The sequence below is a fragment of the Carica papaya genome, chromosome 9 (genome assembly GCF_054855325.1).
Source record: "Carica papaya isolate Zhongbai chromosome 9, ASM5485532v1, whole genome shotgun sequence".
Taxonomy (NCBI): domain Eukaryota; kingdom Viridiplantae; phylum Streptophyta; class Magnoliopsida; order Brassicales; family Caricaceae; genus Carica; species Carica papaya.
Window position 1 is genome coordinate 1534196 of NC_142317.1, and position 13828 is coordinate 1548023.

General features: G+C 32.1%; 4 protein-coding genes across 5 annotated transcripts; 2 read left to right on the forward strand and 2 right to left on the reverse strand.

Annotated features, from left to right (window-relative positions):
* The first annotated feature begins 647 nt into the window (after positions 1 to 647).
* LOC110823404 (uncharacterized) lies at positions 648 to 2219 on the forward strand. The gene is made up of 2 exons (XM_022053779.2): positions 648 to 1451; positions 1962 to 2219. The coding sequence occupies exons 1-2, from the start codon at positions 702 to 704 to the stop codon at positions 2058 to 2060; spliced, it is 849 nt and encodes a 282-aa protein (XP_021909471.1). The 5' UTR covers positions 648 to 701; the 3' UTR covers positions 2061 to 2219.
* A 138-nt stretch (positions 2220 to 2357) lies between these two features.
* RKD4 (RWP-RK domain-containing protein) lies at positions 2358 to 3824 on the reverse strand. The gene is made up of 3 exons (XM_022053636.2): positions 3615 to 3824; positions 3065 to 3545; positions 2358 to 2679 (listed from the first exon to the last, which is right to left on the reverse strand). Exons 1-3 carry the CDS (start codon positions 3710 to 3712, stop codon positions 2518 to 2520), a joined length of 741 nt encoding a protein of 246 aa, XP_021909328.1. The 5' UTR covers positions 3713 to 3824; the 3' UTR covers positions 2358 to 2517.
* A 2929-nt stretch (positions 3825 to 6753) lies between these two features.
* Positions 6754 to 10966, forward strand: LOC110823541 (protein ABIL2-like). Of its 2 annotated transcripts, none has more exons than XM_088212172.1 (10): positions 6754 to 7402; positions 8308 to 8431; positions 9032 to 9114; positions 9223 to 9373; positions 9543 to 9642; positions 9733 to 9825; positions 9923 to 9965; positions 10057 to 10148; positions 10262 to 10383; positions 10472 to 10966. In XM_088212172.1, the coding sequence occupies exons 2-10, from the start codon at positions 8324 to 8326 to the stop codon at positions 10637 to 10639; spliced, it is 960 nt and encodes a 319-aa protein (XP_088068298.1). In that variant the 5' UTR covers positions 6754 to 7402; positions 8308 to 8323; the 3' UTR covers positions 10640 to 10966. The 2 variants fall into 2 exon arrangements, with proteins under 2 accessions (XP_088068298.1, XP_088068297.1); XM_088212171.1 differs by having other exon boundaries at positions 6755 to 7402; positions 8298 to 8431.
* Positions 10967 to 11234: 268 nt separating this feature from the next.
* Positions 11235 to 13397, reverse strand: LOC110823310 (transcription factor). Its single transcript, XM_022053672.2, has 4 exons — positions 12846 to 13397; positions 11951 to 12023; positions 11809 to 11864; positions 11235 to 11490 (listed from the first exon to the last, which is right to left on the reverse strand). The coding sequence occupies exons 1-4, from the start codon at positions 12893 to 12895 to the stop codon at positions 11376 to 11378; spliced, it is 294 nt and encodes a 97-aa protein (XP_021909364.1). The 5' UTR covers positions 12896 to 13397; the 3' UTR covers positions 11235 to 11375.
* Between the last annotated feature and the right edge of the window lie 431 nt (positions 13398 to 13828).

Genomic DNA, 13828 nt, shown 5'->3' on the forward strand with positions numbered 1-13828 from the left:
TATTTTCAATTAAATCCCTAACCAAATTTTTTACCTTTATTATTATTATTATTTCTATTAAATTAAAATAAAATGATAATTATATTTATATAAAAATAATAATTAATAAAATAAAAGAAAGGTTGGGTGTTACAATTTAAATTTCGGTAACAATATAATTATTATATTAACAAGTTGAAGTTACATAAACTAAAACTATATAATGAAACATTCATATTTTAAAATTTAATTTAATATATTAATAATTTAAGTCATAGATAATATTAAATTAAATATTATAAATTAATAAATATAATAAGTTTGTTAAAATTTATTATAATTTAATTATCAAAGTATGATTAATACATAAATAATTTAAATCAAACATTATAAAATATGACAAAACGAACATGAATTTTCAAACAACACTCGTGTCTTGATTCCTAATATTTTTTGTATCTTTTTAAAAAATAATTTATTATTATATTATCTTCTTATAAGATAATTAATGTAAAATATTTAAGTCAAATAAAAAGAAGTAGCTAATTGAACTTGATAATTGTATTATATATACCTCCATTTTTTACCGTTGATTTCAGTCGTTATCAACAAATCATCACCCTACGATTTAGTCATATGGGACCCACTTAGCCTACCCTATATTATTGTCAATTTTCTCGTGAAGAAGAAGCGCCAATGGAGCGTTTTTTCCTTCTAACACTATGACCCTTCACAATTCACATTCATCACCCACACCCACCTCAACGTACTACTTTCCTTCTTTCTCACTCCAAACAGACGGAGAAAGAAACTCCCGTTGCTCTATCTATAAAACCAGATTCACCCACCTCAGAAACTCTCCAGAAATCCACTTGAGAGAACAACGAAAGGAGAAAGCTTGCATGAGTTCTACAGGCTTAAAAATGGCGGCGACATCTGATCACCCAGACGAGACGCAGAGCTCAACACCTAAACTTGCTCTGTTTTCATTTCCGGAATCAAAAGACGAGTCTCCGTCCCCGATTTACACCAGTCTTAGAGTTTCTATCCCATTTCAGTGGGAGGAAGCTCCGGGGAAGCCCAGAGTGCTGTTTAACGTCGACGAGGAGTCGGAGAAGAAGAACGGAGAGTGTCAGCAACTCGAGCTGCCGCCGAGGTTGAACATGCCGTCTCCGACGACTGTGCTCGACGGTCCTTACATCCGCCGGTCTATGTCGTTGAGGAAAGGGGAGAGTTGGGGGAAGAAGGTGATGAGCTTAGATTATAAGGGTACTAGTGTTCTGTTCGGGTCAACGAGGTGGGGGAATGGTTTGACCAAAAACACAGAGGTTATCGGAGACGGCTTTGACTTTTTGACTTCCGACGTCTATGGCGGTGACGGCGATGACGGAGGGATGACGGATGTGAAGATCACGAGAATGAGGAGAAGAGGGAGCTTCTTTGGTCTGTCATACGGAAGGTCAAATATTTTGGTTAGTGCCGTTAATTTGCACGTCTCAAATTCTTAATTTTCTTGTTTGAGAAATTAATATATATATATATATTTATCAATTATGGCCAGAATACTTACGATTTTACCTTAATATTTTTTTTTAAAAAAAAATTATTTTAAAACTCAAAAAATTATCATTTTTATATTTTTATAATTAAAATAAATATAAAATTTTTTAATTAAATTATACTGACAAAATTATTTTTCTCCAATCATATTGTTAATTTATATATATTTTTTTGTAATAGAAATTGTTAATTTATAATTTATTTTCGCCCTATAATAAAATTTACAACGTTCGTAATCAGCAGTCGTTTGCTAGAAAATGAAAAAGGCTCCTTAAATTTATATACATACATACATATATATATATATATCTCCATATATCAAATCACCATTATACATATACACATGTATGTATGTATATATACATAGACACATGAAAATAAATGTATGTATATATTGATTAATTATATGACATAAACTGCAGAGAAGCATTTATGAAGGCATTAAGCAGGTGGTCCCTAAGAGCAGCCGTCGGCAAGAAAAGATGAGGAAGATGAACTCCTCAAGCGTCCCTTCTCTTTGATCAAATTTACTGTAATAATTTCATTCAATTTTCTTCATATAAATTAAGCTTCTGTATATATAAATATATATATATATAGAGAGAGAATTATGTTATGGTATGCTATTTATTTCCTTTTCCTTCATTAAAAATATGTATATATAAACATGTTTAATTTAATAGTGTTGTCAAATTTGGTATATGTATATATATATATATACATATATAGAGTTAATCATTTTTTAAAAACAAGAACCTGATTAACAACTTTGATTAAAACCAAGAAGAACCCATAATTAGTTACATCAAGATTAGCGAGCGTATATGATTAAGAACAAGCTCTTAAGATGTATATACTGCTAACGATATGTAGCTAACATATGTGTGTGTGTGTGTGTATATATATATATAGCTATATGACTGTATCTATCTGTGAATTCATGACATGGGTATAGGTTAAAAACCATCAAGGAGTAGCTTAGGCAGCAGCTTTAGCCAATGCTCTTCTTCTCTTGTAATTAGCTTTGAAGCATACTTGTCTAAGCTTCTTGGTTCTTTGTGAGAGCTCCATGTCTGGTACTGCTTCTAAAAGCCTCTTGTGCTCCTTCAATACTGCTATCTCACCATCCATTCCCAATTCCTATAGCACAATATATATATATATATATGTTCAAGAAAATAAATATTCAATATTCACAGTCATACAAAATTTTAAAAAAATATAAAATTTAACATTGTTAAACAAATATAATTATATTTACGAATAACATCGACAATAAACTTTTCACTATAATAAAATTATAATATATTATTAATAAAATTATAAATTTTTATATAGTTAAAAGTAATAAATTTTTTTTTAGAATATTTTTAGTAACATATATAAAATATTTATCAGAATATATTCAGAATATTCATATAGTAAAACCCATTGTAACAATATGTATAGTACCCATTTGATGATAATGAAGTTATATGCGTATAATCATGCATGCAGAGTAGGAGTTATGTGTATAGATATATACCCTGACATTTTCAATGAGACTCTTCAAGCTCTTAATCTTCCTATGAGGCCACCTAGTAATGTTCAGCTCTCTGCATCTCTTCTTCAACACTGTTAAACCAACTTTCATTTCCTTGGCCGCCATTGTTATGGGCGAATCGAAGTGCTTCTGAATCTCCTTCAGTTCCAACTCACTAGATTTCTTCCTCCTCCTCTTCATCCTCCTCTCTTCTCCATCTTCTTTCTGATCTTCACTTGAACCTCTACGGACTCGATCATGAACCAGAGACCTTGTATCGCTCTCAGTCAACTCAGTACTGCTAGAACCACCTGCAACATTCAGCGGCTTCACACCCGCCGTGAAATCTTCGTATAAATTTACCTCATCGTCAAACCCCTTTATCTCAGTCAACTCAGTGCTCTCCTGCTTCCTCAGTGGCTCGGTATACGAGTCGGTACTAGTTAATTCGAGCAAGCTCGGAAGAGGTGGCAACTCCATTATCCTGCAACATAGAAAGCAGATACAGTAGATATAAACACGTACCTATACGCAAATACAGTCCAGTCCTTACTTTTCAAATGATTCTTCAAAGAAAACCCAGTCAAACTGATAAAGTGGGTCCCCCTCCATTTTCGGAACCAAATCACCATTGACAGCAGAATTCTCCATTGAAGAGTAAGATTCCGAGAAAGAGAGAGTGCAGATAATTTATGAAGGGTAAAAATGGGAGATGTAAATTGGGGAAGAAGAAGATTGTGAATTTGTGCATATGTGCGTGTGGGTGTATATATATATATATATATATATATATATATAAATAATGGGGAATTGTGCATACCTCTACAGGAGTTACAATTACAGTGAGAATGAAATAAATATGTGAACAATTACCAATTAAACAAATTGTAATTAATATAGGGGGCTGAATCATGGTTGCTTCTTTAATTTTGATTTATACCATTTGATTAATTTTACTCATCATTTAATTTTCTTTTTTAAAAAATTTTAATTACTTGCCCCAATATATATTCCGTTGACTGTTAGATTTATAAAGATATATTATATATCCATTTCTGGTAAATCTAACGGCAAACATAATGTAGGTCAACTTGGGAGAGTCAGCCTTGAATTCATTACTCCTAAATTTGACATTCTGACTTTAATTTTTAAACAATTCAATTTTTGTTATAAAATTTTTTTTTTACACATCCCATCTTTTATCATTATCATATAATCGCTTATTTATAAATTTCGTGTAGGGTTAATAATTTTCATTTCCCGACTTATGATTCATTCCGTTATAAGTTATATAGACATTGAAAAATCCTATTTGATCACCTTATAATATTTTTGAACAAATTATTGGATAACGAGTTTAGATATATATTTTTTTTTATTAATGATATTGATATTGATCATAGTAACGATATTACGAAATTATATAAAAAAAATATATAATCACTATTTTGTTCTTCAAAGTTAATTATAAACCCGATTGATTTATTTTAAGATTCTAACTAGATTATAAGTAATTAGACTTTTTTTTTTTTATAAGAACTAATTTTCTATTTTCCCTAATACCCAAAGATTTCCATGCAATTTAATGCTAATTTTACTTTTAACATGCGCGTATAAGATGAAATTATGTAAAATTTTGTGTGTGTGTGTTTGCATATATATAATAATTATCTCGTAATTATCAACTTAATTAATGTACCAACTTTAAATGAGATGATAATTATCTCGTAATTATCATTTTAATCCAAGTGCAATTTCAATAATTAATTACAGCAAGCAGGCATGAATAACAACTGTTCAAGCCTGTAATTGCATTTGGTACCCGTTCGCACTTAGTGGATGAGCTTCATAAATATAAATAAATTACACGTTCGGTTTAGTTTAATTCATAAAAATTTAAACTAAGTATAGAAATATGTTTAAATATTATATTTTTGTTTAATTCATAATTTTTTTTTTTATAAATAAGATTAGTGCAAGTCCTAATTAAAAAATGAATCGAATTATTGATTGTCGTAAAGATTAATCGTAAAGACCCTGATGCCCATGGCTCAATCGTCCTCACGAAGAAATACGTGCTTCTGAAATATCTTTTATACTATGCCCGACTTCAAAATTAGTTTTATACATATGACCCGCAATGAAAAAAATAAATACAACAAAATTTATTTGAACCAAGATTTAGAATGTACTAAATAAATGACTATTTGAATCAGGATTTTGAGCACGAAGATTCCACTTACCTGTAAAAACGTGGGTTTAACCCTTGAGAATGCGGTTATATATATAAAAAATTATTCCAACGAACATATTCACAACGGGATTCATAAATAACGACATGGACAAAATGCCATGTCCAAGCCAAGAAGCTTACCCTAAAGAGTCGTGACAAATAATATTCGGTATTTTTGACACCACGAAAGGCTCGACTCGTAGGTGCAAGCAACCCCCCATATTATCTAGTAAAAATAATTTTTACAAGTTAAAATAGTTAAAAATTAATAAAATACCACATAGAATAAAATTTAAACTACTAATAAAAATGTTTTAATTAAAAATTAGAAGCCACTGTAATTAATAATTTATGGGTTTGGGTTAATTATTATTATTTAATGGGCCTTCATCGAGCCCAAACAGATCTAACGGCCCAAATTTTTTTAAAAAAATGATTGTGTTGGGAAAAAAAGTGGGACCCACCACAAGCTCTGTCTGATCGTCAATCACGCCACGGATTCTCAAAGAAAAATAAAAATCGTGAGGACCACGTTTGGCAAATTAATTTTATTTTCTCAATTTCAGAATAATTTGATATATATATATATATTTTTTTTTTATTTTAATATTGACATATTAAATTAAAATTAAATATATATTATTTAATAAATGTTGGGTCTTTTTGTAGTGACTTATTTACTTTTAAAATATTATGTATAAGAATTAAATTTAAATTATTTGTAATTACAAGTATAATGGATATATATTTATACATGAATTTATATATATATATATATACATATATGTATATGTTTTAGAATAATTTTATATAATAATATTAGTTTTGCCATCCGGCTTTGTAATATTAAGAGTGAATATAAAATTGCACGTAGTGTTTAATTAGTGGGAGGTTTGACTTTTGACGACCGGAGTAGTTGCTTATTTGTCTTTTCAGGCGTATTCGAATTTCAAACATGTAACAAATTATGTCAACCATTTTTAAAAAAAGTTTTAAAATGCGACACCTAAAAAATATCACTAAATATTTATTTTATTAAAAATTATAAATCAATTAGAATCCCTTTATAATAAGATCAAATATATTAGTAAAATAAATCACTGTTTCAGTAGATAAAAAATTATAAATTAATTATTAAAATATTTAAATTCGTGATATTTAAATATGATACGAATATTTTAATAAATAAATCATTAATTTAAAATTAAATAAAATTAATTTATTAGTGTATGATAGAATTGCAATTACAAAAAGCAAATTAAAGGTTACAACTTTAGAATTCATGGTTTACTAAGAAAAAAAAAAGAAGCTTGATTTGTTTATACAATAAACTTTATTGTAAAAGTAATTATAAAAAGCAATAATATAAATAAATTTCAAAAAGATAATTATATAATAATTTTATATAAAATTAAAATAGAAATCATACTCTACAAAAAAAAGCTCCAACATTTTTACACCTTCAAATGGGGGTGGTAAAACAATCAGCCGGTCAAGATTAGGCAGGCCATCTCAAGGAGCAAAGGTGTGGACTTGAAGAACTGAAAATCATCTAATCCCAAAAGGCTCTCTCCCCATCATCAGAAAGAGGAGGAAGGAGAAGAAGAAGAAGAAGAAGAAGAAGAAGAATACAATATTTTCAGGGTCCCACCACAAGCCGCTCATGATGTGAAACTGGGATTTATTCCTTTAAAAAAAACCAGGTTTTTGTTCCTATAATCAATCACCAAAACAAAAAACATGCTCCGGATTCTCTGCAAATTATAATGCAGACGTGCTCTCCTTTAATACTCTTCTCTTTTTCTTCATCTTCATCTTGTTCGCCATCACTCTCTCTGTCTCTCGTTTTATCTCTCTGCAAGTACTAGTAAAATTCCATGTCTTGAGGCTGTCTGCTGGAACTTTAAACACATGGTGATGTTGTCGTTTTCGATTGTATAGACAAAAATCATTGTGGTAAACGACACTGGTGATTCTGACAATCTAATTCGCCTAGTTTTCGAGCTCTTTTGGACCCTTTTCTTTTGTATTTGGGGAAGTGGGGGGTTGGGTTTGGCTCATAGAATTAATTCAGCTGCGGAGGAAAAGGAAGAGGTTTTTCATAGGAGGTTAGTTTCTTCTATATCTCGCTTCAATACCCAGTTCGTCTTTTGATTATTTTCTGTTTGTTTGTTTGGAAATTGAGGGGAAAGGGGAAGAACATGTGGCCCTAGAAAGCTACGCCCTTTTCTTTTTTTTTTTCTTTTTCTCAGCTGAGGTTAGCATAATCATTTGGCTCACTTGAGGTGAAATGTATGGGAACACATTGGAGAGCTTTTGATGATATTAAGAATTAGGTGTATAGTTTAATTAGTTACTTTATTTTCTTTTTAAAACTCCTGTAGACTAGGAGTATCAGTGAAGATTCAGAGAAAATGGGCTTTTTTGCAATTGTTGCAGTTGTATAAAATTTTAGTGTTTGTATTCGTTATATATTGATTTTCTTTTTCCTTCCTTTGCCTTCTGGGTAGTGGCAGAAGTATTTCAGCTGGCAAAATTCTGCTTGTCTTATGCTTTTGTTATTGTTCTGCCATTGTTTTATATTGTTGTTGGGTCTGGGAAAAAAGGGTCTGTGAGTTCTTTTTTTTCCTTTTGTTTAATCTGTTAAACCTTTGTTGCCCAAATGGGGTTTTCAATTTGAATGCACTGTTTCTCTCTCTCCTCTTCTCCCTGACACAAGCACTTGCTGCTGCTTTTGTTGCTTCTTTTTGCGGTTTCCATAATCAAGAACTCTGATTCCAGCTTCTGATAAGGGAAATTTTCTTTTTAAATCTTCAAGAACAAGAATAAAGAAAAAGAGAACTTGATGCATTATTGATACTGGATTGGCCTACTTTTGTTGCTCCTGTATTCTATTGATACTGGATTGACCTACTTTTGTTGCTTCTGTATTCTTTCTCAAGCTCTTTACCTAACTTGTTTTGATCTCATTGGGTGATCCAATCTCCATTTTCTTAAAACAAGGAATTCCCAGTTTGGTTTCTGCCTTCATGGTCACAATGACTCCGGCAGCGGCTACAATGTCTGTTTCTCACGAAGCATCAAACTATGATGAGATTGCTATGCAGCAGAGCTTGCTTTTCTCTGATAGCCTTAAGGTATTCCTCACTCCGTAGTTAAGTGCTTTGCGTCGATTCATAGCTTTGCTAGTTGGATAACATCTTCATTTCAGCCTTGTGTTATTTCTGAAAATTTGCTGTTAAGTTCTTTTGATGGTCAGAAGTCCATAATAGGTAGGATATTAGTATTTCACATTGGTATTTCTTAAAGGTTTTTATGGGTTGATGACTGTATGTCATTTTGATTCTATTGCTCGAGGTTTCGGATTAGGATCTGTCTTTTAAGTTATTTCATGCGGTTCTTTTTTATTCTATTTTTCAGTAAATCTTACTTGATTTTCAGATTAGGGCGTTTATTTCGGAGTTAGTTTACAGTCTATGTTTCTGAAGCTATTTGCTTTTGGATGCTACCATGCTTATCTTCATATTATTGAGAGTATTTCACAGTCAACTCATTCACTTAGCGATGTCTTGAGGCCAAGAGTTTAGTTTCTTTAGCTTCATTATGCGATCATAGTTCTTGCTTGTGTGACCTTGGACACTGATACAATCACACGAAGTCTTGGCATAAATGAAGTTTTTTAACAAGATTTCGGGCATTTAAGTCGTCATGACATCGTATTCTTTTGGTATCTTCAGGACTTGAAGAATCTCAGAACACAGTTGTATTCGGCAGCCGAGTATTTCGAGTTATCGTACACCAATGATGATCAAAAACAGATGTTAGTTGCTCTGATTCAGTGCTCATGATTATTAATTCATCTCTAGAACCTTCTCTTTATCTCTTGTTTATGTTTTAAAAATCTTTTGAAACCTTCATGTCTATGCAGAGTAATAGAAACACTGAAAGATTATGCCATCAAAGCTCTTGTTAATACCGTGGACCATTTAGGTTCTGTTACATATAAGGTTAATGATCTGTTGGACGTAAAGGTTGATGAAGTCTCAGGAACCGAGCTCCGGGTATCTTGCATTGAACAGGTAGTCTTGTAGTATTTCATCCATTTGTTTTGCAATTATGAGCTTTGCAAACATCAACTATCTATTAATTTACCTTAAGTTAAATATCAAACCTGGAAACTTGAATGTCAGTTGAGAATGATTTGCTCGGAGTACTAAGATTTTTAGCCGTACTAATTTGTTATGGTAGAGATTACGGACGTGTCAAGAGTATATCGATCACGAGGGCCGTTCCCAACAGTCACTGGTGATAAATACTCCAAAGTATCACAAGCGATATATTTTACCAGGCAATTATTCTTTTCTGCTCCTTAATCTTAAATTTTACATATTTGGAGATAAATATTAGATTATAATAGTGAAGCAAATTTTATTTCCAGTTGGAGAAACAATTAATGGCACCAATGGCCAAAAATCAAAATATATAGGATGCAGCCTAGATGACGAAGATGACTGGTATCAGTTTAGGAATGGTATTATGCTTTCTCTTTACCTTTTCACTCATTCTTCTAGTTTTGCTAAGATTGTAGGTTAATTCGATTCTTTTTATGTCCTGGTTGCTATTATAAGCTGTTCGAGCCACGATTAAAGAAACTCCGACTCAACCTATTGGGTAAGGATTGATGTCGCATCATGTAGTCTCATACAATTTGTGCTACCTGATTGAGGTATTAGAATGTAAGTTAAAGTTTCATAACATGCAGAAAAGGGCGCTCTCCATCACCTTCCCCGAGACCGCCTCCACAGCGATCTGCAACTTTTTCATTCACTTCTACCGTGCCGAAAAAGGAACTAGGTTCAGATGTTTATCAGAGTTTTTTATTGCTTGAAACTACAAAATTGTTTTCTCCTTTTTTTTCATGTTGACATACTGAAACTTTCTTGATGGTGCATGTGTTGTGCAATCAGAGAAGAGATCGGTATCTCCACATCGATTTCCACTTCTACGATCTGGGTCTGTCGTTAGCAGGCCAACAACTCCAAATAAGAGTAGGCCAACGACACCAAGTTCATCTGCAGCAAGACGGCAGGTAAAAAATGAGAAAATGATATTTATATGTCACACCATGTTATTAACTTGAGTTTACAGCTTGAACTTTTGCATTTTTGTTCTGGCAGTATCCTTCAGAGCCAAGAAAATCCTCCTCAATGCGACTCCAACCTGGAAAGGACAACAAAGAGATTGAACAATATCCGAGCAAAAGTAAGCGACTTCTCAAAGCATTACTTAGCAGGCGTAAGTCGAAGAAGGATGAGATGTTATATACATATTTGGATGAGTATTGAGGGAAATATAATATATGATAAAAGGATGAGTTAAGAAAAAGGAGCTTTAAGACATTGGGAATGACAGAAATATGAAGCCAAGCAAAGGGTGAAAGGTAGCCTCCTCTTCTAGTTTATTGTTTGATATATAATTTTTTTTTTCTTTCTATTTTCTTTGATTTGGGCTTTTGAACTTCTTTCATATTCCAAACAGAAGTATCAATGTATCACGCTCTGCAATTATATTCCATTCTCAGAGCAATATATTATTATACACCCATATATGTAAGTGATGATATAATGCTGATATTGGCATAATATGGGAAAGGTCCAGAGACTTTGTTGTCATTGTAAGTTTTATTGATTCATTCAACTTCCTTAGCTTCATTTTGAAGCTGATATGAATTGATTACCATCTCAACTTATATTAGCCAAGCATTTTTTGGAACAACATACCGCCAGAATCCCACTAAAATGTGTCCTATAAATTCTGAGAATTTTAGTTATGGTTAAGACTGATGCAGTACAAAATCAAGATTGTCTTCTTCATTTAACAATAGCTTTCTCTACAATAAAGAGAAATAACTAAATAGTGAAAGCAAAGTAGAACAGAAGATACAGAATCCAAAAATGCCATGACCAAAAGATTTTCAAGCTACAAAATCAAATTGAAAAGGTCTTCACCAGACATCAAGAGGTCTAATTCAATTACAATTCAATAGATTGAAGAGTAGCAAACGCTAACACAATAGAAAATTCACAATTTCATCCCCGGCCCAAATTCTTCTATTGTTTTTGTAGCCAGGGTAAGTACATCTATAAAAGCAGAAAATGATGCCCGAAGAAACCTTGCCTCCACTGCTTCAAAGCGACTGCAATGACATAAAAGGATATAAGATTACAATCAAGAAACCAAAAGTTTCATGTACCAAGAAACTTGTACACTGAAATGATTTCATGAAAGTTTCATAGACAAAGGAGAAGAACTTACCTTAAGCTCTTTTTGGGAAACAGTTATTATGATTTCGAAATGCATCTTCTTAAGTTAGTTTGATTAGACAACTGATAGATTTGGGTGGATTTGAGAAATGAGCGCTCAAAAGAACTAGCTTTATGCTAAAAGCTACTGCTTTAACACATTTGCAACTCATGTAATCATGTATACGAAAAGTGATGGAGAAGAATCTCACACTGAGAGCTTGCTATCAGATACGGACATTTGCCTTCTCACTTTATCTGGCTGCAACTGTATTATCAACAACTTCCCATAAACATCTAGTTTGAAAACTAGTAGAGAAACAAAGTAAAATATAAGCAATAATCAAGAATCACCTCCTCGTCAACAGCCAATGCTGCATAGATCATGGAAGCATTCTCTTTGGACTCCAAATCCACTTCCAAATCACTATAAGTGGGAAAAAGAAGAAACATTCTTGAAATAATTAACATAACAAATTACTCAATACTCATGATTTCATTTTTTTTCATACAATAACTAACAACAAGTTACCCAATACTCCTAATTCATTCCCAGTTCACTACAAGTGAAAAAAAAAATTCTTCTAATAGCTAACCAAACTAAAATTTTAATCTCATTTCTATTTCATCCATTTTCCACCCATGGAGAAATATCTTTGGCCTTTGAGGGAGAAAGAATGAAAGTACTTCGATTCTAATTCCACTCCATTCTACTAGTAAATATCTTCACTTCACAACAACTTGAAATATTTCACTCTGTAAATTTTCAATACTCTGCAAATGTCATATTGCTTAAACATCTTCAAATTTCTCTCCAACCAAAGGATTCACATACCAGCATTTTAACCATAACACAAGACATTTTTATCAGCTCTTTTTTATTTTCAACAGGTTCTCTACTAAACTCATTCTTGAATGTTCACAGAAATACCCAGATGAAATCCAACAAATTCCCCAGTATTCAAGTGCGATCCACCCACAAAAGAAAATCAGAGGAAAAAGAAAATGCTAAAAATCAAAACTTGGAAATAAAGGATGCTGCTTTTACCAAGCTAACACCCATAAAATATTTGAAGTAAATCCTTTCAGAATTCAAAGCAATAGTTAGTATACATACAACTTCTAATATCAATCCTAATACCAACACCCAGTATAACACAAGTCCTATCAGCAGATTTTCTCGCACAGTAAAGAAAACATAAGATTCTACAGGACACAAATAAAAAAGAATGGTGGAGCAGAGTTGTACCAGCTGAAGTCCAATTGAGCTTGACCACCGGGACATATAGCAGACGCCATCTGTCTCTCCTCCTTCACAGCCAACCTAAACCGCGAAAAAACACTTCTATAGGACAGAACAGTAGGGCAACGCTCCCTGGTCTCCGGGAGTAATCTATTCAGAAATATACTCAACTAAATCTATGGCGTGGATCAATAGGAAGCAGCCAAGTGTCGATATGAATTCAAGTAGTTGAATCCAAACTGCGTCCGCTTCAGTTTTGACTAAGAAAGTGAGTCGTGACTTCACAGAGGCAAAGTTAGGGTTCTGGTTGAGAAAGCCCTGGATAGATGGTGGTTAGGCGGTCCAGTTAACGGTGAAGGAAAACGTGACGGGCATGGAGGAAGAGGACGAACGGCGGTATCTTGTAGTTGATGATTTCGGTGGTGGAGGCGACGCCGGCGATGGACGGAAGAAAAGGACAAAGCCGGAGATCTTTGTTTGTGCAGACGGTGCGAGGGCGACGACGGCGGAAAGGGAAATAGTGGAAATATTAGAGAATTTTTAATTAATTTAATGACAAATTTTTTAAAATATTACCAAATTTTATTATATTATTAAAATTTTAAATATACTAAATTTCTCCTTTCAATTTCACAAAATAAGAAAATGAAATATAATTTTAAGTCAAATTTTATATTTAATAATACTTTCTTTTATTTATCGTTATACGGAAGAATATTGATTCGTCGCCACTATATAATTAATTATAATTGATTAGATTATATATTAAATATGTAAATAAAATATTTAAAAATCAAATATTTAAGATTTAGGAATTTAATATACATATAATATGATTTTAGAAACGTCACCGTTTCAATTTATTTGAAATTAACATTTTATTTATGTATATATTAATATAAGAAAATTTAATATTTAAATTTAAAAAAAATTATATGATCCCAAATAAATTCCAGAAAATACTTCAATAGCATGAAAATTATACAAAA